The sequence below is a fragment of the Notechis scutatus genome, chromosome 3, assembly GCF_049901735.1.
Source record: "Notechis scutatus isolate UNSWTSFEM ecotype Mainland chromosome 3, rNotScu1.2, whole genome shotgun sequence".
NCBI classification, from domain to species: domain Eukaryota; kingdom Metazoa; phylum Chordata; class Lepidosauria; order Squamata; family Elapidae; genus Notechis; species Notechis scutatus.
The window spans coordinates 51,904,006-51,926,189 of record NC_142011.1 but is presented as its reverse complement, the minus strand read 5'-3'; the positions used below and the strand labels follow the sequence as shown (position 1 = coordinate 51,926,189).

The window sequence follows — 22,184 nt, the reverse complement described above, 5'->3', positions numbered from 1 at the left end:
GATGGCTAGGAACAAAGAACTGGCAAGTAGATTGGTTGCACAGAAACTTCCTGGACAAAGAGAGGATGGGAAATTGCCCTCTTGTGCTCTATATCAGGGGTCGCCAACTTTTTGGAGCTCAGGGGCCACCAAACTCATAATTTTAAATCCCACGGATAAGAGACCCTGGGAAAATCCCCCAAAAAAGTCTGCGGGAAAATTCCCCACCCTGTTTTCCTACTGATCAATCATTCTTTATTTGGGATCGCAGGATGCTGTCTCCAGCTCCATTCTCAGGGGGTTGGGGAGAGAGAGAGGGGGGAGGGAGGGAGGGAGGGAGGGAGGGAGGAGAGAGAGAGAGAGAGAGAGAGAGAGAGAGAGAGAGAGAGAGAGAATGAGTTTTGGTTTCATGCAAGGAAAGCAGCAGAAGCAGCAAAAGTCTTTCTTTCTCTCCCCCAAGCTCTGCCAGAAATGAGTCTTTGTGAGACTTGTCGCGCCGGTGCAGCCTCTTGGAGCAGGATGCCTTGCAGGGTCCCAAAGACACATTTCTGGCGGAGTTTGGGGGAGAGAAAGAAAACCTTTTGCTGCTTTCCTTGCGTGCAGCCAAAAGCAGAAGTGGAAAGAAACAGAAAGAGGCAGCCCAGTGGCCAATCGAGGGGCGTGGGGCAAGCTTCCCCCCTCTACCCTTTCCCCCTCCCCTCACTACCTTGTGTTTTCGCAATGCAAGGGACGCAAGCCTTTTGTTCCCGCAGGCCATGTGGGCGACGCAGCCTTGTGTTCCCATGCAGCTGGATTAATTGCTTTGAGGGGTGCTTTGGGGGGGGGGAACATTTCTCTGCAGACCACCAAAATTTTCTCGTGGACCACCAGTGGTCTCCAACCCACTGGTTGGCGACCACTGCTCTATATGGCTGCTCCTTGCAAGGAGCTTGCAAGACAGGACAGCGGTTTCCCATGGGTTTGAATGTCAGGTGGCAAAGGAAACCCTCATGCTTTCAACCATGATGAAGTCTAGTCTTGTCTTAGGCATGAAAGCTGGCTGGTGATTTTGGGCCAATCACTCTCTCTCAGCCCAATCCACTACACAGGATTGTATGTGTGTATGTTCACTACTCAAAGGTGGGATAGAAATGTAACAGATTAAATAAAATTGTATAAAATGGGATATACAGGTAGTCCTCAACTTACGACTACAGTTGAGCCCAACATTTCTGTTGTTAATTTGTGTTGTGTTGCCTCATTTTACAAGTTTTCTTGCCAGAGTTGTTAAGTGAATCACTGCAGTTATTACATTAGTAACATGGTCGTTGAGTGAATCCGGCTTCCCCGTTGCCTTTGATTGTCAGAAGATCAGAAAAGTTGATCATGTAACCCTGGCACTTTGCAACCATCACAAATATGAGCCGGTTGCCAAGCATCTGAATTTTGATCACGTGACCATGGGGATGCTACAATGGTGGTAAAGTGTGAAAAATGGTCATAAGTCACTTTTTTCCTGTGCAGTTGCAACTTTCCGTGGTCACTATATGAACTGTTGTAAGTCAAGGATTACCTGTAATACAAATGGCAGAGAAACCTGTATGTAAGCGGTTGAAAGGAAACATTTTAAAATCATGCATAATTGCCTGCATTTGGTAGCTGACATGCACACTTTTTTGACTGTATCTGATAGTTTGCATTTGACAGTTCTGCAACAGCTCTCCTCCCCCCCCCAAAAAAAAGACAGAGAGAGAGAACAGCAAAGCACTGTAAATGGTGAATCTTAATCCTGTGACAATTTCTATAAGAGCATAAAACATCTGCAACATACAATAATAAAAAAACACAATCATATATCGGAATGGGCCTCCTTGAAAGAAAATTGGACTAGAGTTTGATGGAAGCATTTTTTAATATTTCAGTTAATGTACCCAAATAATAATATGGAAGTTGTTGAAGATAATTATCACAAATGATATTTCAATCTAGATATAAGGTTTTTTAGTATTTCTATGGAGCTATTTTTGTTCTAAAAAATGAATGAGTGTGATGCAGTTAGCTGTTGACATATTCTTTATTTTCTATCTGATGAAAGTTGTTCTAATTCAAAGGTTGAAAGACATTTCAAATCATGCAGGGGCCTGGACAAAGCATCCATCAGGCGTTCCCTAGATCAAACACATCTTTATTATGTGCCATCTGACAGCAGAAATGTTTCTGCTGACTGCCATATAATTCTTGTGACACTATGCAAACTGCATACATAAACCTTTTTGGAACACAGAAGTCTATGACAAAAGATTCTGGTAACATGCTGGAGCTAAAAAATATTTAACATGCCTTAAAATTTAATTAAAATCATAACTTAAAATTTAATGGGCTCTGCATCAGATGCACAATAATTTTGTAACCAAATAAAAATAGCAAAGAATAGCATTAGAATAAGAATAGAATAGAATAGAATAGAATAGAATAGAATAGAATAGAATAGAATAGAATAGAATTCTTTATTGGCGTGTGATTGGACACACAAGGAATTTGTCTTGGTGCAAATGCTCTCAGTGTACATAAAAGAAAAGATACATTTGTCAGAGTCAAGAATCATAAGGTGCAACACTTAATAAAATCATACTAGGAAACAGTCAATATAAATCATAAGGATACAAACAACAGAGTTACAGTCATACAGTCACAAGTTGAGGATGTGATAAGATGATGAGAAGATTAATAGTAATGTAGTGGTATTTGAACCTTTTTCCAGTGTTGAGGGAATTATTTGTTTAGCAGAGTGATGGCATTCGGGAAAAAACTGTCCTTGTGTCTAGTGGTTCTGGTGTGCAGTGCTCTATAGCGGGAAGGAGTTGAAACAGTTTATGTCCGGGATGTGAGGGGTCTGTAAATATTTTCACAGCCCTCTTTTTGTCTCGTGCAGTATATAGTCCTCGATTGAAGGACTTGGGTTGAGTTCCTGATGATGTCATGGATTAATTCCTGCAATTTTTGTGGTGAGAGGATGGAAGTCACAGCTTTCTTTGGTGGTGGGGAGTATTGGCTTCCCAGTCTTGCCTGTAGCCATGGAATTACTTTGTCATTTCCTATTTGTGTACTTATTAGGTCCATCAGTGCTTAGCCTCTCAGGCCAAACAAAGGTTCTTTCCATTGCCATTGTGTTAGTAGCAACGATGACTGCAAGTGAACCAGTGAATTCCAGACTTCTGGACTTGCAGTTGTAATTGCTAATGTAACTAAACAATGATATAGCTAGTCCTTATGACCACAACTGAGCCCAAAATTTCTGTTGGTATGACAATTGAGTTTTGCCCTATTTTACGACCTTTCTTGCCACAGTTGTTAAGTGAATCACTGCAGTTTTAAGTTAGCAAGATGGTTGTTAAGTGAATCTGCCTTCCCCTTGACTGTGCTTCTCTGAAGTCGTAAACGGGACCCCAGGACACTGCAACTGTCATAAATACAAGCCAGTTGCCAAGTGTCTGAATTTTGATCACATGGCCATGGGGATCCTGCAGTGGTCATAAGTGTGGACACTTTTTAGTGCCATTGAACAGTCATTAAATGAATGGTTGTAAGTTGAGGACTACAAATGGCAGCTTCTTTGGGTTCAAAAGCTAGACAGTGATGAACCTAATACATATCTAGCCCTATCCCACATCTTCCAGTGAGAATTGCTATATTATTTATCATAAATAACCTGTGGTTGATGATACAGTGGCCTGTTAAAATCTAAGTGCAAAGTGTCTGAATACTTAATTTTCATTGCATTTGCAATGTAGGCACTAAAAGAAAAGAATGTTTAGACTAGAAGTCTGATTTAGTTTTAAGTACACTGAGATACTATGTTCTCCTGTTTATTAAGAGCTCTCAAATATTAGCCTGAAAATTTAAGGTCTTGCTAGTTCGAGGATCTGTTTTGTTCACAACAATATTAGCTTTGCTGCAATTACCAGAAAATAGCTAATGGAAATGCTACTGAATGGACCTGGATACGATTTGTTAAAAAAAAAGAAGAAGAATTGCCGTAAATTAAAACTGATTTAATTTGGAGAGAGAGTAGAGGGTCAAGAGTATTTAATTACACTTGAAATTTAAAAAAAACTCAATCTAGATAAAGCAGAGGCATTCATGTAGGGATAACTTGATAGGGCTGCATGCCCACCAAATGTGAGTTTGCACCTCCAGAAGTCAGCACTCTTTTGGCATATCAAGAGAGTGAGTTTAATGTGCTTACCTTCAGTCTCTAAAACAGCACAAAGACTGCCAGTATAAATTTGCTCTGCCTGATAGATGGTCTTTTCTCTGCTTTGGGAATAAACAAAGCAAGAACTGTTGTTATAACAGTTTCCGGGAATGAGAGCACTCACAATGCATCTATTGGTGTCTGCTTTGCCTCTCCCAACAATAGTGCACTCCCAGCAGCCAGCCATGCAAGAAAAACCAGTCAGTTGCGATCCTTCATAAACAAAGTGGTGGGGCAGGGCCATGTTAATAGCTCCAAACCGCTTTGTGTTCTTGGGTTTTTTTTTGCCATTGCTTATATAGACTGTAGTTTGATATTACAGTCTGATAGTATTGTGAGCTGCCTTACAATACTTGAAAAGTGTTGCCTTACAATACTTGAGAAGTGCCACACATTCATACAAGTACGCATATGTTCATATGTATACACACAAAGACACAGAAAGTTTCTTCCTGTAAAAGTACACTGCTTATCCCAGAAGATATTGACATTTTGCTAGTAGAGCACATGCTTTACATCTGAAGGTTCTTGGCTCAGTCTGTAGTAAAGGTAAAGGTTTCCCTCACACATACGTGCTAGTAGTTTCCGGCTCTAGGGGGCAGTGCTCATCTCCGTTACAAAGCCGAAGAATCAGCACTGTCCGAAGATGTCTCCGTGTTCATGTGGCCGGCATGACTAAACGCCGAAGGTGCACAGAATGCTGTTACCTTCCCACCAAAGTGGTCCCTATTTTTCTACTTGCATTTTTACATACTTTCAAACTGCTAGGTTGGCAGAAGCTGGGACAAGTAACGGGAGCTCACTCCGTTACTCAGTGCTAGGGATTCGAACCGCTGAACTGCCAACCTGCTCAGTGTCTTAGCCACTGAGGCACCGCGTCCAGTCTAGTACTTCTATTGAAAAGAGTTGAACAATGTGAGACATGACATTTCTCTTTAAGATTCTGGAGAGGTTGCTGGTGTTTTAGGCTTCATTATTATCATTTTGAAAGATGATATTAGTACTTTTAACATGGCAGTTTAACCTTTTTTTAAAATCTTCAAGAGAGCAGTTTTTTATTTCTCAGCCAAGACCATGTCTTTTGCTATGCAAGAACTTGCCTTTTCAGCACTAAACAACAGAGTCTATTCTGAAAGTCCTTGAATACACTTGTAAGTTTAAAGAAGATACAAACTCAGCTGAGAAAGAGTAATGTAGCCCATAATTTTGCCACTTGCCACATTTTCTATTGTTCAAATCTCACATGTAATCAATGTCTTTCTTTATCTGATTCCCTTGTTTTCTCATGTATCACATAAACTGAATATATGAATCCTTTATTTCTGTGCCCTCTAAAAAGAATTGACTCCCCCCCCCTTAATAAATGCTCTTTGCTTTGCCTGAATTTGCTGATTTGCTGATTCATATTTTTAGGTGGGCAAGAAGCACCAAGAAAAGTATCTTTCTCAAATTCAGGGATCAAGTTCTTATCGGCATAAGCTTATGGTGCCTGAGCTTCGCAACAACACTGGCAGACAATAAAAGGCAATACTGGGATATTTGGATGAATGATGCATCCCACTGTTGGGCTGCATTATAGCTATCCTGTTATCTCCTATAGAAGATCATTATTCAAATGTTACTAATTACCAAGAGATCAATAATTTAGGTCCACGACACAGCTGTTTATGTGGAAACCTTCCTCATTATAGAATTTCTGAGTATTAGATTATGACTTCTTCTCTCAACGGTCTTGTTTTTAGGGAAGAAAACAGTTCAATACACCTGGAAGCCACTAATCTACGAAAGTGTAATGGGAGGGATAGACATCTGATCTAAGATGCTGAAATCCAGGAAGTCCCCATTCTTAGACCCCACCCCCTTTAGAGAACTTTAGAATTCCTAGAGGATTCTGAGCAGTTGGGTTTTCAGTTTGAAGCCCCGCTTTCAATCTGTTGAGTGGAGCAGCCATCTTGCCCCATAACTGTCTCACAATGGAAACTCTTACAGCCTCCTCTGTTTCCAACAGGGCCTGGGTGCTTCAGTTCTTCCGAAACCTATTTGGAGGCAGCAGGCATGTGACCCAAGAAGGGGAAAAACCTACGGCAGGTGTGAAAGAGAAAGATGACATCAAAAGTGAGCTCTTGGACTGTGCCCTGTCTGACACTGAAGTAGCCATCCCAAACCAAGAGCCTCCCATTCCCAAGATGACTTCGAGTGAAATCTGCCCAATGGTAATAAGTAGCCATACTGAGGAGCTCCCCCTGATGAAGGAAGCAACTCTTGGAGACACTTCCCTTAAGGATGAGAACAAAGTCTCTGCTTTATTTAACTCAACCAGGATGGACCTAGGAGACACAGAGTCCTTTGCTGAATCTATGCTAAGTAACAATGAAAGAGTTTCTGCTGCAGGAGAGGAGGGCCACAATTCCAGTGATAGAGGAACACTAGGAAAGTAAGTATTGTACCACCAATGTTGTGGCTACAAAGCATAATGTGAATCAACATTTCTGATTGGCCTCACATTAAGTAGACTACTACTTTCCATGGTGTACAATCTGAGACTGGCTCTTTCCCATGTTATCAGGGACAAGTAAAAGTGATTCTCTTTTTGGACTGACTGGCATAGTTCACTTAAGCCTTGTGCCATTCATGCCAGAATGTGAACAGAGAATTAGATAATAAACCAACAGGGATTTGTATTAATTAGCTTCTAGTTGTATTACCTTAGGAATTAGTTAGCGGTCAAGTTGTTCCTATTTTTATTTGGCTATGATTGGCTAAGACAATAGGTTTCCTTATTAACTTTCCTTTAGATAGACTATCATACACTGAATTGGTGGCATGAGGGTCTTCAGCTAACTAAAGCCCATGGTATGAGGCTCTGTACTATCCAGAAAGACATGCACGGAAGGAAGAGCAGAGTTGGCAGCCTGCCAATGTTTCACAGTAGCCACTTGTTATCATTTTGACTTGCTGCCAGGAGTGAAGGATGCAAAGTCAGAGAAAAATCCAGCAGAACTAGACTTAGCACAGGGGGACATATGTAGGCTCTAAAACAGGATATAAATTTAATTAATACATAATAATAGTAACTTTGTTCATGGGAGAGCTGCTCTTACTGAGAAATATGCAGAAGTGAATGTTGGCATTTGTCAGAGTTCATGTGGCAACATTGCACAAATTTGCTTGTCTCTGAGCTGCTGCTCTTAGATGAGCTTTTTCACAGAAAGGCCTAGTCTGTTTCATCCTATGGTGCCCCAATTCTTGGAACACTGATGCAAAAACAGAGAATATTCATTTCACAGAAGAAAGGCCCTTGGAACACACTCCAAACAATTATCTCTCTCTCTCTCTCTCTCTCGCGCACACACACACACACAAAAGGGGGGGATCCTAAGGATTTTTCTGAAATAAAATGTGACAAAGTTAATTTGGGTTCCACAAACTAAATCTTTTGCGGGGCTTTTGTGTGAGAATTAGTAGTAATTAGGAATTAGTAGAATTAGTTATCCTGCGAAGGTAGCTTTGAGTATTATGGTTTACATAAACAATGACACCAGGACTAATGCTTTATGTAAGCTTTTCTGAGTGAAGAGTTTTCCACACTCTATAATTATAATCATGGGGACTGAGTCACTGGGCTGATTAGCAGAAAGATTAATAGCTTAATTTATACAGTCAAATAAGGAATATAGTGTCTGGATACGTGTGATCCCAGCAAATCCAATTCATTCTCCTTCCCCACTCCAAGCAACACTGCTATCAATATTGCTGGTTTTATTCACTCCGGCTATGTCTGTGTTTATGTTTATGAGGTACCACGAATAGGCCAAATAAACAAAGGATTTGGCCATAAGTATTAAGGTGGGAAGAGAAATACCTATCCCCAAGATAGGTAAAGAATCAAGTGCAATCATGTTTTGGATTTAGGCATGAAATCACCCCAATTATATGTGCAGAAGATGGAGTCTCATTGGCTGCTGGATCCATGACAGATATTAAGGATTGTAATGCTGAAGATGAAACAGAACATCTGCTGAAAGGTGAAAAATGAAGGAGGGTTCTTCTGATCTATTTTTCAAATAGCTATTGTTAATCCTATTGCCCTAATCTCCTGTGATACATGAATACCGAGAGTTTAAAGTTGAAGAAACCGGGAGACATGTTATACTATATTGTACCGTGCTAGAAGGGCCATTAAAATGGGTAAAAAATGAACTATTGGGAGCACTACACTCCATCTGACTATATTGGCTGGTTCTCTTGGAAATAAGAGAATCCTATTCTTGTGTAATTTGAAGAAGGATACACTATACTTTCCTAGAATTAGAAGGAATCTTGTAACACTTTTTCTCATCAACACATGTAATTAAAAAGCATACTGTATGCTTTTAGATGCTCACAAAAGTTTGTTCATTTTAATAAAATGTGTTAGTCGGAAAAGGTGCTACCAATTTGTGATTTTTGGGCTACTGTAGATGGCTGTTCTATAATATCTATTTTACTTCCTATCTAATCCTCCCCCTCAGGGCCCTTTCTTTCCTCTTCTTAATTGAACGGAGTTGGAGCAAAAGGCAAGGGGTGAGAGAGCTGCATGTAGGTTTGGTCAATTGTTGGAGAATCCAAAGACACTCCCAGTTCATGTGCAAATGTCCTGCTGTTCTGGGCATGTGAGCAGTTTCTCACTTTAAATTGCTTCTTATTTTTGCCTGTTTTCTTTGCACCACACAAGTAAATAGAGCCAAATACATGATACTTTTATTGTCTAGAGTAAGCGAAGGAGGCAAAACCTGGGAAAACACTGGCTGTTGAAAGCTGTTGTGATGTGGCTTTTCTTTTCTGTAGAAGATGTACAAAAAGAACCTGCAAAATCGGAGCTCTCTCCCTGGAACAGACTCATCAATATGTACAAGCAGCGCCGGAGGCTTCCTGCTTCTAAAATGGTAATTATGAGATAGTAAGAAGCTTTTAGAAAGGTGTTTTCTTTCTCTCCCCTTGCTTGTCTTTTTGCTGCTGCTGCAAGAGACATTTTTTATATTAGCAAATATAATTCCATTCAGGAAGGTAAGAAAGCCACAGCAAAAGCAAAACCCTGGAGGCTTACACACACCCCACAATTCCAAGAAAAATTGTTTGAGAACATAAGCAATGTATTCCATCAAAGAGGTAGAATTTTAGACTTGGAAAGTACCTTAGAGATCATCTGGTTTTCACGGCTACAGTGTGAGTGTCTTCTATTGGCGGAAACATGGAACCCGACATCCAACCTCTGTTTGAAGACCTCCTTAAAGAAATCACATGTTTTCTTAGGTTCTCCAAGAAATATACAGATTTAATAAGATGCTGATAGGTCATCTTACCCTGTCACCTCTACTCAAAGTATTTTCCTGGAATCAGAAACACTATGTTGTTGTGTTATTATTACTAGTATTTCTACTAGAATTCCTACTGTTAGTAGTTCTATTATTTCTACTCTGATGTGCAATAAAAGGAAAGATCTTCAAGAAGAGCACAGTGGGGAGCATGAGTCTGTGTGTCTGTGCTCTTGCACATATAAATATATGCATATATTTTGGTATATACAGTATAATAATAATACTTTATTTGCAGTCACAGACTTTTTGGTATATGAATATGTTGGAATTTGACAGGGAAGATCCAGGTTCAAGTCTTCAGTCAACCACAGAGCTCACAGCATGATTTGAATTGAAGTGCGCTCTCTCTCTCTCTCTCAACATTATATAGGTTGGTGATTGGTGGGGAATGAGGGAGCCCTCCCTCCCTCCCTCCCTCCTTCCCGCCTTGAGCTCTAAGAAAAATGGTAGGACATAAATGCAGAAATAATCTTAACAACTTGGATGGTGTTGTGAATCAATAAAAGTGAATAACCTAAATGTAAATTAGGGGTTGAAAACCTGCACATTTGATTGGTCCTTATACAACACTTGGGATTGGGCCAGAACCAGTCCCTGATTGGTTACTTTTGGGACTGTCCTTATTGGTCAGTATTTGGAACCTGTTGCGCAGTTCCATTGGTTAATAAGGCAGCAGCTAACCCTATAAAAGGGTTACTGCTGCCCATAGCATTGCTCTGTTCCATTCTGATTCCTGTTATTATTAAAGAGTTGAAGTCACTGGTCAGATGTCTGGTCTCCTCATTCTCCAAACTTAACACTGGCGACGAAGGTGGGATTCGGAGACCGAAGAGCTGACTAACCTACAGAGCAACCTACAGAGCACGTGGTCAAACACGCACCATCAACGGCAACATGGCCAGCGGTGCCATACCACCCGCTCCATTCAATCCAGAGACCGAAGACTGGGAGGCCTACATGGATCGGTTCCAGATGTTTCTGGAAACTAACAATTTGAAAGATGCAACAACCGGCAAAAAAAGAGCTATCTTTCTAACGCATTGTGGGCCAACCGTGTTTAAAATGGCAAAGTCGCTTGCCAAGCCAGCAGAGGTAAAAGAAATGGACTGGGACGTCCTCGAGCCGTTACTACGGGCTCACTACGCGCCCTCCGTACCGACCCTAGTAAGAAGACACGAATATTACCAGAGGGATCAACGGAAGGGCGAAAGCCTTGCCAATTACATCGCGGACCTCCGGAACCTAGGAGGCCTCTGCGGGTTCGCTGACCTGGAAGAAGCCCTCCGGGACCGTTTGGTTCTGGGCCTAGAAGACGGTGCTATCCAGAGCAAAATTATGGCTAAGGGGACATCAGCCTCACCGATGCCCTTAAAGAAGCCTCAGCAGCAGAGGCGACAAAGAAGTCAGCAGCCCAAATGCGCCGCACCAACGCACCGCTACGTAAACTCGCCACTGATACCTCGCCTCGCTCAGAGAGACACCCGGTATCAACTCACCACGAAGACCTAGAGTCCCCGTCCGACAGCGATGAGGAAGAGGTCAACCGACTTGAACAGAGAGAGAGCAGTCCTCACAACACTCATTTCGACCGTGTGCCGGCTGTGGAGCGAATCACCCACGATCCGGCTGCAAATTCCTTGGCGCACTTTGCCGCCATTGCGGAGATGCGGTCACATCGTAAAGGTTTGCAAAAGCAAACAGAACTCCAAACCCGACAGGCGAATTCCAGTCTTCCGGATTCTTCGGCACACACCGAGAAAAAGTGAACCACTCCTACAGAAACAAGCCGTCCACCACTTCCACCAGGCGTGAGGAAACCAGGCGGGAAGAGACCCACCAAACAATCACCATAGGCCACGCTACATCCCTTGATGCCGGGAAAATCCGAGTAAAGGTCGCCATCGAAAACAAACCTTGCGTGATGGAGGTAGACTCGGGATCTTCCCTATCGATGGTGTCGTGGAAAACGCTCCAACAGCTCCTTCCAACGATTCGCCGCCAAGACCTTAACCCTCAAAGGGTTATACTCAAAGACTATCAGGGCAACCGAATCCCGTCGTCGGGTCCCGCAGATTCCAGGTCTCATTCAAGGACCGCACCGTCGCACTACCACTGACTGTCGTGGATTGCGACAGGCCTAGTCTTCTAGGCCTCCAATGGTTCAGGCCGCTCGGAATCACTGTAGCGAGTCCACAAGGCCGAAAGCGTCGATTGGGAGGAAGACCTCGCGCAGAATTCAAAGACGTTTTCGCGAACGGACTAGGCAAGTATAAGGGGACCCCAATCTCGTTTAACTTGAACCCTGAAATAGCACCCATCCGCCTTAAGCGGCGTCGGTGCCGTTAAAGCAAAGCCTAAAATCGACGAACAACTCGATAAGCTGATAGCGCAGGGCGTACTGGAACCCACCGACCACGCCCGTTGGGAAACCCCATAGTGACGCCAATCAAGCCTGATGGGTCCCTAAGAATTTGCGGAGACTACCGGGCCACATTAAACCACGCACTGCAGCAAAGTGCTTATCCAGTACCGGTAGTGCAGCACTTACTCCATTCTCTGGGCGGCGGAAAAGTTTTCGCCAAACTAGATTTAGCCCAGGCATATCAACAATTGCCTGTAGACCCAACCACAGCCGAGGCACAAACGATCGTAACACATAGGGCGCCTTTAAATGCAACCGGCTCCAATTCGGAGTAAGCGTCGCCCCTGGAATCTTCCAGAGTTTAATGGAAAGGTTGTTACAAGGGATAAAAGGCGTTGTCCCATATTTCGACGATGTACTCATCGCCGCACCTAACAAAGACACCCTAGAAAAACGACTCAGAGAGGTTTTACGAAGATTCCAAAATGCAGGCCTCAGAGTAAAAAAGATAAATGCCACTTATGTACCGAAAAAGTAGAATTTTTGGGATACCTCCTGGACAGCCAAGGAATTCATCCCACCGAAGACAAATTACGGGCAATTAAAAGGCACCCACTCCGAGGAACAAGGCAGACCTACAGGCGTTCCTTGGACTTATCAATTTCTATAATGTATTTTTACCCCACAAAGCAACAGTAGCTGAACCATTGCATAGACTATTAGACAAAAAAGCAACGTGGGTTTGGGGACAAAGGGAACAACATGCTTTCCAACAAATAAAGAAATTGCTAACTTCTGATTCAGTACTTATGCAGTACAACGAGACTCTGCCGCTTACTATCACGTGTGATGCATCGCCTTTTGGGGTTGGGGCAATTCTGGCCCACGTGTTACCAAACGGAGCGGAAGCCCCCATCGCGTTTTTTCGCGAACCTTAGCTAAAGCTGAACGCAATTATAGTCAGCTGGACAAAGAAGCTTTAGCTATTGTTGCTGCAGTTAAAAGATTTCACGAATATGTTTATGGCTGTGCCTTTACAATAATCACTGATCATAAACCGTTACTGGGGATCATTGCGGGTAATAAACCAACCCGTATATATTGTCCCCCAGAATGACCCGTTGGTCTGAATTCCTGGCGGCCTACAACTACACTTTGCAGCACCGCCCGGGGAAATCGATTCTCCACGCCGATGCATTGAGCAGAACACCGCTCCCAGACGCTGTTGTGGATCCAGCCCCAACCCTCTCAACACTACAGATTGAATCTCTACAGGCACCACCCTTGACGGCTAGAGACATTGCTTTTGAAACGAAACGCGTGACCCAGTTTTGCAACACATACTACGCTGGGTTGAACGGGGTGGCCGACGGACCAAATTGCACCTGAATGGGCGCCCTTCAAAGCCCGCCAAACCGAGCTGTTTTCCCAAAAAGGCTGTATCTTGTGGGGCGATCGAGTCGTAATCCCTGCCAAATTGCAACAGACTGTGCTGGCGGTATTGCATGAGGGACATCCGGGTATTGTGCGGATGAAATCACTCGCACGCAGCTACGCTTGGTGGCCGGGAATCGACAAAAGAATCGAGGCCTGGGTCGCTACGTGCCAACGCTGCCAGGGCGCCAGCAACGCCCCACCGAAAGCAAGCCCAACCGAATGGGAACGCCGAGGGGACCGTGGTCCCGTATTCATATTGACTTTGCGGGCCTACCAAAGGTCACACTTTACTGATTACTGTCGACGCCTATTCCAACTGGCTCGAGATTCATCGAATGCACACAACTACAACCGACTCAGTTATTAATAAATTAAACAGACTCTTTGCCACGCACGGGTTTCCGGACGTGTTGGTCTCGGACAATGGCCCGCAGTTCACTGCATTGCCCTTTGAACAATATCTGGCTGATCGGGGCATCCACCATGCGCTGACCTTGCCCGCGCACCCTGCGGCGAATGGACGTGCAGAACGCATGGTACAATTTGTGAAAAAGACCCTGCATAAAATGGAATTTGGCAACATCGACAAGAAAATCAATCGAATCCTCTTATTGCAGCACATCACGCCTCACAGCGTGACCAACAAAACACCCGCTGAACTTCTCATGGGGCGGAAAATACGATCGCACCTGGACCGACTCCACCCCGCTTTCGCACCAGAAAAACCTATCGGCTCCAGCAGCAAATGCCGGGAATTTAAGGTAGGCGATTTAATCTTTGCCAAAAACTTTTCCGGCGACCCATTATGGATACCCGCAACCGTTACCCACCTCACCGGGCCTAGATCTTACCGCTTGATAACAGACGATGGGAGGGTGTGGAAACGCCACATAGACCAACTCCGATCGAGATTATCACCCAGCGGCCATGACCTTCCCAGTTCAACAACTCAAGGGGGAGGGAGTATCGAGGGAATTGACTTTGATACAACTAATAGCGGGTCAACGGGAGCCCTACAGCCCAGCGAAGCACCGGGCGTGAAGCGGGAGGGAGTTGATGTCGCCAGGGAACTTTAATACAGGGGAAAACGAACTGCAAAACCCCGAAGAAACACGCAGCAGCAGAGACATCCACAGTGAATGCAGCACGGAATCACCGTGCAGCGAAATAGAAATTAACAATGGTCATCCAAACGCTCCACCGGAACCGGACGTTGGACAAAACCCAGTGGAGCCTCGAAAATCTTCCAGGCAGACCAAACGGCCTGCCTATCTTGAGGATTTTATCACAGCTCCCCTCAAACGGAACCCAAGGGGGAGGGGTGTTGTGAATCAATAAAAGTGAATAACCTAAATGTAAATTAGGGGTTGAAAACCTGCACATTTGATTGGTCCTTATACAACACTTGGGATTGGGCCAGAACCAGTCCCTGATTGGTTACTTTTGGGACTGTCCTTATTGGTCAGTAGTTGGAACCTGTTGCGCAGTTCCATTGGTTAATAAGGCAGCAGCTAACCCTATAAAAGGGTTACTGCTGCCCATAGCATTGCTCTGTTCCATTCTGATTCCTGTTATTATTAAAGAGTTGAAGTCACTGGTCAGATGTCTGGTCTCCTCATTCTCCAAACTTAACAGATGGGGTACATTAGTCTTCTCCGGAATGTCTTTTATTTAAGAAAGTCCATTTGGGGTGATCTGAGATTATATAAAAATCCATCGCAAAGAAGCAGTAGTTATAGTTGTAATACTTTTGTGCTTAGTAACATGGTAAAGCAGATGTCTATGAGGTATTTAGATTCTTAAAATATAGAAAGGCTAAGTAAACGATGACAGGATTTGTACTCTATATTCCCAGTTTCATAGTTACTGCCATGCTTCAGCTTTCATTCATTCTACAAATTGCTCAAAGGAAAAAAAAATCACCTGTGAGGTGTATGAGACATTTTTAAGGAAACAAATGACATAATGAAATCGGCTAGAAATCTAATCTTTAGGGATTTCTTTTCTGATGGTAACCTTTGCAGTTGTAGTTTTTGACAAAGAGGATGGAGCTTCATACATTGGAGAGAGCAAATCTTTTAACATGCTTTTGCAATACATTCACAGCTGATTTAATGCCTTCAAACATTGCCTTAATTGTACTACAAACTGAATGAGAGGAAATGGCCTCTGCCATAGTTAGGAGTACCTGTTTCTGTCAGCAAAAATTATAGCTCTGCAATAGAAAGACAGATTTAAATGTGTCAAGCTGCATGGTACATCCAAGGCAGAAAAAGTATTCTCCTAAACAGCTATTTCTAAATAACATTGCTGTTGAAGCCATTGTTTAAGTTTTAGTTTAGTCTTCAGGGTGGTTGTTGTTGTTTTTTCATTGATTCTTCACTTTCTTTACCTTTTAGAAGTTTCCCATTTAATGTTTGTGTGGCTGATTAGATATAACCTGATTTACAAGCCTGCTATGTGTCTGCTTCTGATATCAGAACAGCACAATCGTCTTTTCCACAAAAGCTTAACAGCTTTGCCTTTGGGGGCTTCACTTTGGAAAAATAAAAATAAGGTTTCACCTTATTACAGCAATCTACTACATTAGATGTAAGGAATGTTTTAAAGCACACTTTAAAATGTACTTTGTAAGAGTATTAATAGTAGTTATTATTTTGACTAAATATTTAGTTTTCTAAATGAAACAAAAAGAAAGTCTTGTATTATAAATGGTTATGAATGAAGTTTCTTCATCTTTCTAGGTAGATCTATCTATCCCTTTGTCTTCTGGAGTATAATAATTCTGCTGTAGATTTGAATGTTCTGCTGGATTTATAGCCTCTGTTGTTGATATTTGATACACATTTACATGAAAGCTCTATTTTTGCTCTGTGAGTGAAAAGCTCTAAATGTGGGTTGTTAAAGAATGTCTAAAACAGGAGTGTCAAACTCAATTTCATTGACGGCCGCATCAGGGTTGTGTTTGACCTCGAGGGGCTGGGATGGGTGTGACCAGGGTGGGCATGGCCAGCTTGATATCACTCATGTGGGGGCGCCTGTGGTGGCCTGAGCACTTTGCCAGCAAAATGGGCTCCCGATCTCTGTTTTCGGCTGGGACGGCCTCCTGCAACTCTCTGCCAGCAAAAACAGAGCTTGGGACAGCTGCACACGGCTGGTCCTTCACTGTTTCCAGGTCAGCCCCACAGGCCAGTTCTAAGTCCCCCCCCACAGGCCAGATTCAGCCCACAGGCCTTGAGTTTGACACCCCTGGTCTAAAAGATTTGCAGATTCCACTGGGGTTACCCATCCAGGTAAATCTGGAAGGGGATGTGAGGGGCATGATTTATACATATTATGTATGTACATTCAATGTAATCTTAGGTCTTTTGGGTAATATCATTTTTGGTAACATTAAACAGTAAAAAGTAATGAGGTCATATGATCCTATATGAAACCAAACACTGAAAATTATTTGAAATGAAAAGTGAATTCTTGGGTGTCTGAATATTAGTTGACTATATTTAAACATTTTTTATTAATAGAAAATAACTTTCACCGTGTAAAGGCAAAAACATTACTTTTTTTTAATTCAATTAATACAGTGGGTAATTTCAAATAATTCCTTATCTGTGTTCTGCCTGCATTGTTTTGTAGTCCAATATTCAGGTTATTCCAACGCAACCAGTAACTGAAGACGAAGCCACACTGGATCTTATGATATATGACATTGCAAACCCCAGTGCTGCCCCATCAAGTTCCCCTAAGGCTTTTTGCATCTTAGAGTAAGTATATTTTGAGGGATACCTCTCATTCTTTGGAGACTTGGGGAGGGACAGGCCCTGAAAGTCACTGCAGTCACCGTCTGCAGTGTTATACCCCATAACCTAAATTACAGAATGTAAAAATAGGGATGTGTAAACAAAAGTTATGGATCATGCTCACTATAGATAATGATAGTCTAATGATTCTGAAAAGAACTATGTTAAGAAAATTGACCCTGGTAAACAATGTACAGATTTCAGTTAGTGTGGTATAAAAATCTGACAGATCTGTGGGGATAGATTTAGCAAAAAGAAGGTCACCTTTTCTTTCTCACTGTTTTCCTGTTGTACTATATACAATATATAAAGAGTTTAAGAACCTACTAACAGATACAAATCTTTGTTTTTAATTACTATATTGTGCAGAGAAAAGAGATCTTTAACGCCATGAATCCATGTCCTTTTCTACACCCTTAATTCTTACCTCTATTATAACTTTTCAGGGTCAAAAAACACAATTCCCTTTCATCATCCGTGGTGCACAGTGGTTAGAACACACTATTGCAGGCTAACTCTGCCAATTACCAGGGATTTAATCCTAACTGCCTCAAGGCCTTATTCTTTGATAAAATGAAGACCCAGATTGTTGGGGACGATATGCTGACATTGTATCCCACCCAAAGAGCGCTGTAAAGGACTATGGAGTGGAATATATGTTATGTATTGTAGATAATTGTTGGTTTTATCTTGGTTAGTTGTGGGAGTGGGAAATGCTCTCTCCTGATTGGCTGTTGGCTGATTAGTTCCCATAAAAGGAGTGATGTCAGCCAGGGAGTTTTAAGTTGCCTCACAGGCAGTATTTGATTAAAGAGCTGTAGAATTTTACTCTGGCCTCATCTCCATTCTTTGCCCAGAATTTAACAATATAAGTCTAAGTGCTATTGCTATTGCTATCATTTCTCTGTCTCCTTCACTGGTCACCCCACATCTTGGAGGCCACTGATTATGCTTAGCAATTTATTTTCTTTTTAATTCACAGAGTAATATGTTTCAAAGTGTATTTTCATTCCAGAGGAAGTGGTGTCTCAGTTTACTGCTTGTTTAACAGGAAAGGAGCTGAGGACAGAGTGGATGTTTCTAAACAAATTCAGCGTAGCTACTTCAGTATCTGCTGGATAAAAGTCATTGAATAAAGTCAATACCATCTATAAGGCAAAAGCAAAACCAATGTTAATTCTATGAATAATCTGCATTTTAATTACATAAATATTAGGTGCAATAGAAATTGGAAGAGGCAAATTTATATTTCAGCTTGCCAGGATTCTGATAAGTATGTCCTTGTATGTCTAAGAAAATTTTCTAGAAATTCATAATGTATGTGTGCGAGAGAGAAAGAGAGAGGGAAAGACAGAATAAAACAGTGACAACTTAATAGACTTATTCCCCAAAGAGAGCTTTTAAACTTTTCACTAAGTGGATTGAAGATAAAAAGCATATTTGAATTTGGAGCACAGGTAGCATCTGGGGATAATACTATGTTTGACCACTTGGTGTCACTGTCCAATTTAAAATAATTTTACTGAAGCTTATTTTCAATAATACCAATCACAAATTTTAGTAAATAAAGCACAATAAGTACAATACTGTAGTAATTTTTAAAGGGCAGGAGAAAGATGGAAAGACAACAATTTTTTAAAAAGTCCAAGGCAGAAACAAATGGTGGGGAATATTATGTTTCAAACAAAACAACTTTGAAAATCTTTGCTTGAAAAATTTCTTCATCCTTATGTTGGAAACCTCCCAGAAATATTGACAAACAACAATATATAAAAAATGTATTCCTATGAAGTAAGTATGGAGGTATTTTATCTGTGTTACATAATAATTATTTAGCCAAATACAATAGATATGGTCAAGAACATATTTATCTTTAATATGAGTAATTTCCCTAAAGGAAATCAACCCTGACTGTTCTTTGAAAGGACAGATACTGAAGTTGAAGCTCAAATACTTTAGCCACCTAATTAAAAGAGAGAAGACTCTGGAAAAGGTTGAAGGCAAATGGAGAAGGCAGAGGATGAGATGGTTAGATAGTGTCATCAACGCAGGGAGCTTGAGTTTGGATAGACTGGGGGATCACAGGGGAGCCTGGCATGCCATGGGATCACATAGAGTTGGACACAACTTAGTGACTGAACAACAAACAGTACAGGGATGATCTAATGTCATGTTCATAATGGTGTCGCATTATTTTATATTTACATATATATTTATACAATATTGATAACATGCCGGCTGCAAATGTGTTAATAATAGAAAGCCAAACCTCCATATGAATTAATATTTTGAGTTTCCTTTTCAGAAAAAAATGGGATCATAAAGCAACCGTTATTAAACATTCTCTGCACCATGGTACAAAATCTGTGTTGCATTATCCTAATGTTAAGATTACAGAAAACTTACTTCATGATGTTTAAATTGACCCTCAGCTGGTTAATTGACCAAACCTAGTGTGCATACGTCCCTTTACTTCCTATTTGCTTATATTCCACCTGTAGCTGCATAGTTTCTTGGTGTGATAGATTAGAAATACAGCCACAGGAACACACAAACAAATAATGTGAGGTGTGATGAGCTATCTTAAGCTCTCATTATTCTTCTGTTTCAGTGATTTTTATGTGGGCATTGAGGACCTGCTAATAAGATACAATATGGAAAAATCTATATAGAATTCTGATTATTGATCTTTAGGAAGCAGTTCAATAGATTCTTCTGAAGGTTTTCTGATGTTTTACAGCTGGTTTAAAATTAAATACTTTTATCTTAAGCCTATAGGACAGAAGTCTTGAAAGCAGAAAATTGTTCAAAACATGTTGAACAGAGTCGCCTTGTGGTGAGGTGGGTGGCAAATAAACGTAATACTAATAGTAATATTGTAGAAGCTATTTGCAGCATTTAGATTTAGAGGCAAGATTGAAACTGGATTGAAAGTACTATGGAACTCCTAGTAATCCTAAGAAAGACCCTTCTCTTTCCAATTTAAAAAAGCAAGCATTTGCTAGGTTGTGGCAATTCTAAATTTGCTTCTAATATGTTGCTTCTTTTTGTCTTCCCTTGCTTCATTTCCAATCAAGACTGCCTGAAAATGAAATTAGGGAAATGGCTGATGATCGTGAGATAGCATGTCAAGATACAGGATCAAATGGCAGTGGTAGCCTGAAGGATTTTCAGGTGCAGTGTTTACTCAAGTACTGTAGATTTTTATTTGGGAAATTAACAAAATGGCTGCAATATTTCATACATTGGTATGGTCATCTTTTCAGAGAACATCTGAGCTTTGGAATCAAGATATAGTAACTGTCAAGACCTGATTGGCTGCACACAACATCCTGCCTAATTTGAGATGTTGAAAACTAATTTAAGTAGAAAGACATCATATGTCGGAGATGCAGACACATACTGATTCAGCAATTCTAAAAGTAGAATTGTGTGGTATTCTGTAACTGAATTTCCTTCCTCTTTTCCCTATATTTTGAACTATCATTTGAAACTGATGAGAAAATAAAATAGACATTTAATCTTAGTGAAAATCTACCTTTGGAGGCACTAGCCCTCTTCATATATCACGCTAAGCCAAAAGCAAACTAGCCATGTTAAATTTAGCACAATACCAAAAAATAAATAAATCCACTGTGGTTTAGCATAATACAGAGAGAAATCCATTGACTTGGTCAACAAATTATGTTTTTAAAATATCCTGGCTTGGTGTCATGTGAGAAGACAGTTTTATTTCCAATCCAGACTTGGTATATTGGTTACAATATGATTCCCCCCTCCATCTTTATATCTGATGGCTGAGCTCAGAATGAGACTATGTCTTTTGGAATATTACTTATGCAATATATGACTACTAAGTTCCTAATCAATTTTCCAGTGTTTCTTGAGAGCACCAGGCTGTCATATGGCTTCAACTAAGCAAAAATTCCAAATATCTACAGTGAACAAAGGGTGGCAGAAAACACAAAGACAGCAACTGCCTCTTCCATATGCAGAAAAAATGTTTGGAATGTAATAGCATACAATAGTGCCTGCTACTCAGCATGTGTATGTATTTATAATTTACCACCCTACACAAACACATCCTTGTGATTATTCCGTTTCTTTTTTACTTTATTTTATCCCATTTTCTGTTTTTCTCTTTGCAAAGTATAATTGTTCAAGGATGGTGATGCATTTTATTTTCTGCTCAAGAACAATCTAACCATGAAGCTCTATGAGTTTTTTTTGTGTGTGTGTGTCTGAAATTAAAGGATTAGAAGGGCTGGAAGAAAGAGCAAAATTATTACCATCTCTTTGAATTCTTATACTTGCTACCCTTGGAGTCCATTGGAGTCCATTGTGGAGGAGGATAAATTTAAACAAACAAACAAACAAACAAACAACCATTATCCAAATTGGAAACAAACTATTTCTTGATCATCATAAAAAGCAGCTGCCTTTTGAAATTCTTCAAAACGCAATGGCTGCTGGCAGTTAGCTAGAGCCAATGAAGACAGTGAGGCCTGTTCATGAGGCATTCTTTGCTTGTGCTATTCAGGTGGCAGTATAGCCTGGGCCTGCTGCAGTTCTGTAGGGTGCAGGGCAGGGGTGGGATCTGACTGGTGTAACTACCGGTTCGGTGATTTTACATTTTGCGCTGCGTGTGTGTGTATATTGTCATCATCTAGCTGCCTGGACAGCTGAGCAGCGCTGCGCGTGGGTGCACAGCAGTTGAAAAAGCACTTTTTTCCTGCTTTTTCAACCGCAGCTGTGTTGCGCAAAGCAGCTGCGGTTGAAAACGCAGGAAATAAAGATCAGGTAAGAGCCCAGGTGGGATGGGGGGCCAAAACAGCAGCAGACATAGAACCGGTTCTATGTATGCTCTCTGTTTGCTGCTTTTCAGAGCAACCAGTTCTACAGAAGTGGACAGAACTGGTAAAATCCCACCCCTGGTGCAGGGTGTTCCCTTTAACCAGGGATGGGATTCAAATTTTTTAACAACTGGTTCTGTGGGCATGGCTTAGTTGGTGGGC

At 41.5% G+C, this 22,184-nt stretch overlaps 1 protein-coding gene across 2 annotated transcripts in view; it reads left to right on the top strand.

Moving 5' to 3' along the window:
- Positions 1–22,184, top strand: part of LOC113419011 (uncharacterized) — a 42,033-nt gene that overhangs the window by 16,911 nt on the left and 2,938 nt on the right. The window contains exons 1-6 of one of the 2 annotated variants that reach the window (XM_087959858.1): positions 4,824–4,901; positions 6,222–6,647; positions 8,126–8,238; positions 9,041–9,138; positions 17,006–17,133; positions 20,247–20,343. In XM_087959858.1, coding sequence (XP_087815984.1) covers positions 4,885–4,901; positions 6,222–6,647; positions 8,126–8,238; positions 9,041–9,138; positions 17,006–17,133; positions 20,247–20,343 — 879 coding nt within the window. In that variant the 5' untranslated portion in view covers positions 4,824–4,884. Of the gene's footprint in view, positions 1–4,823; positions 4,902–6,221; positions 6,648–8,125; positions 8,239–9,040; positions 9,139–17,005; positions 17,134–20,246; positions 20,344–22,184 lie in introns of those variants that run through there. The other variant, XM_087959857.1, reaches the window with a different exon arrangement.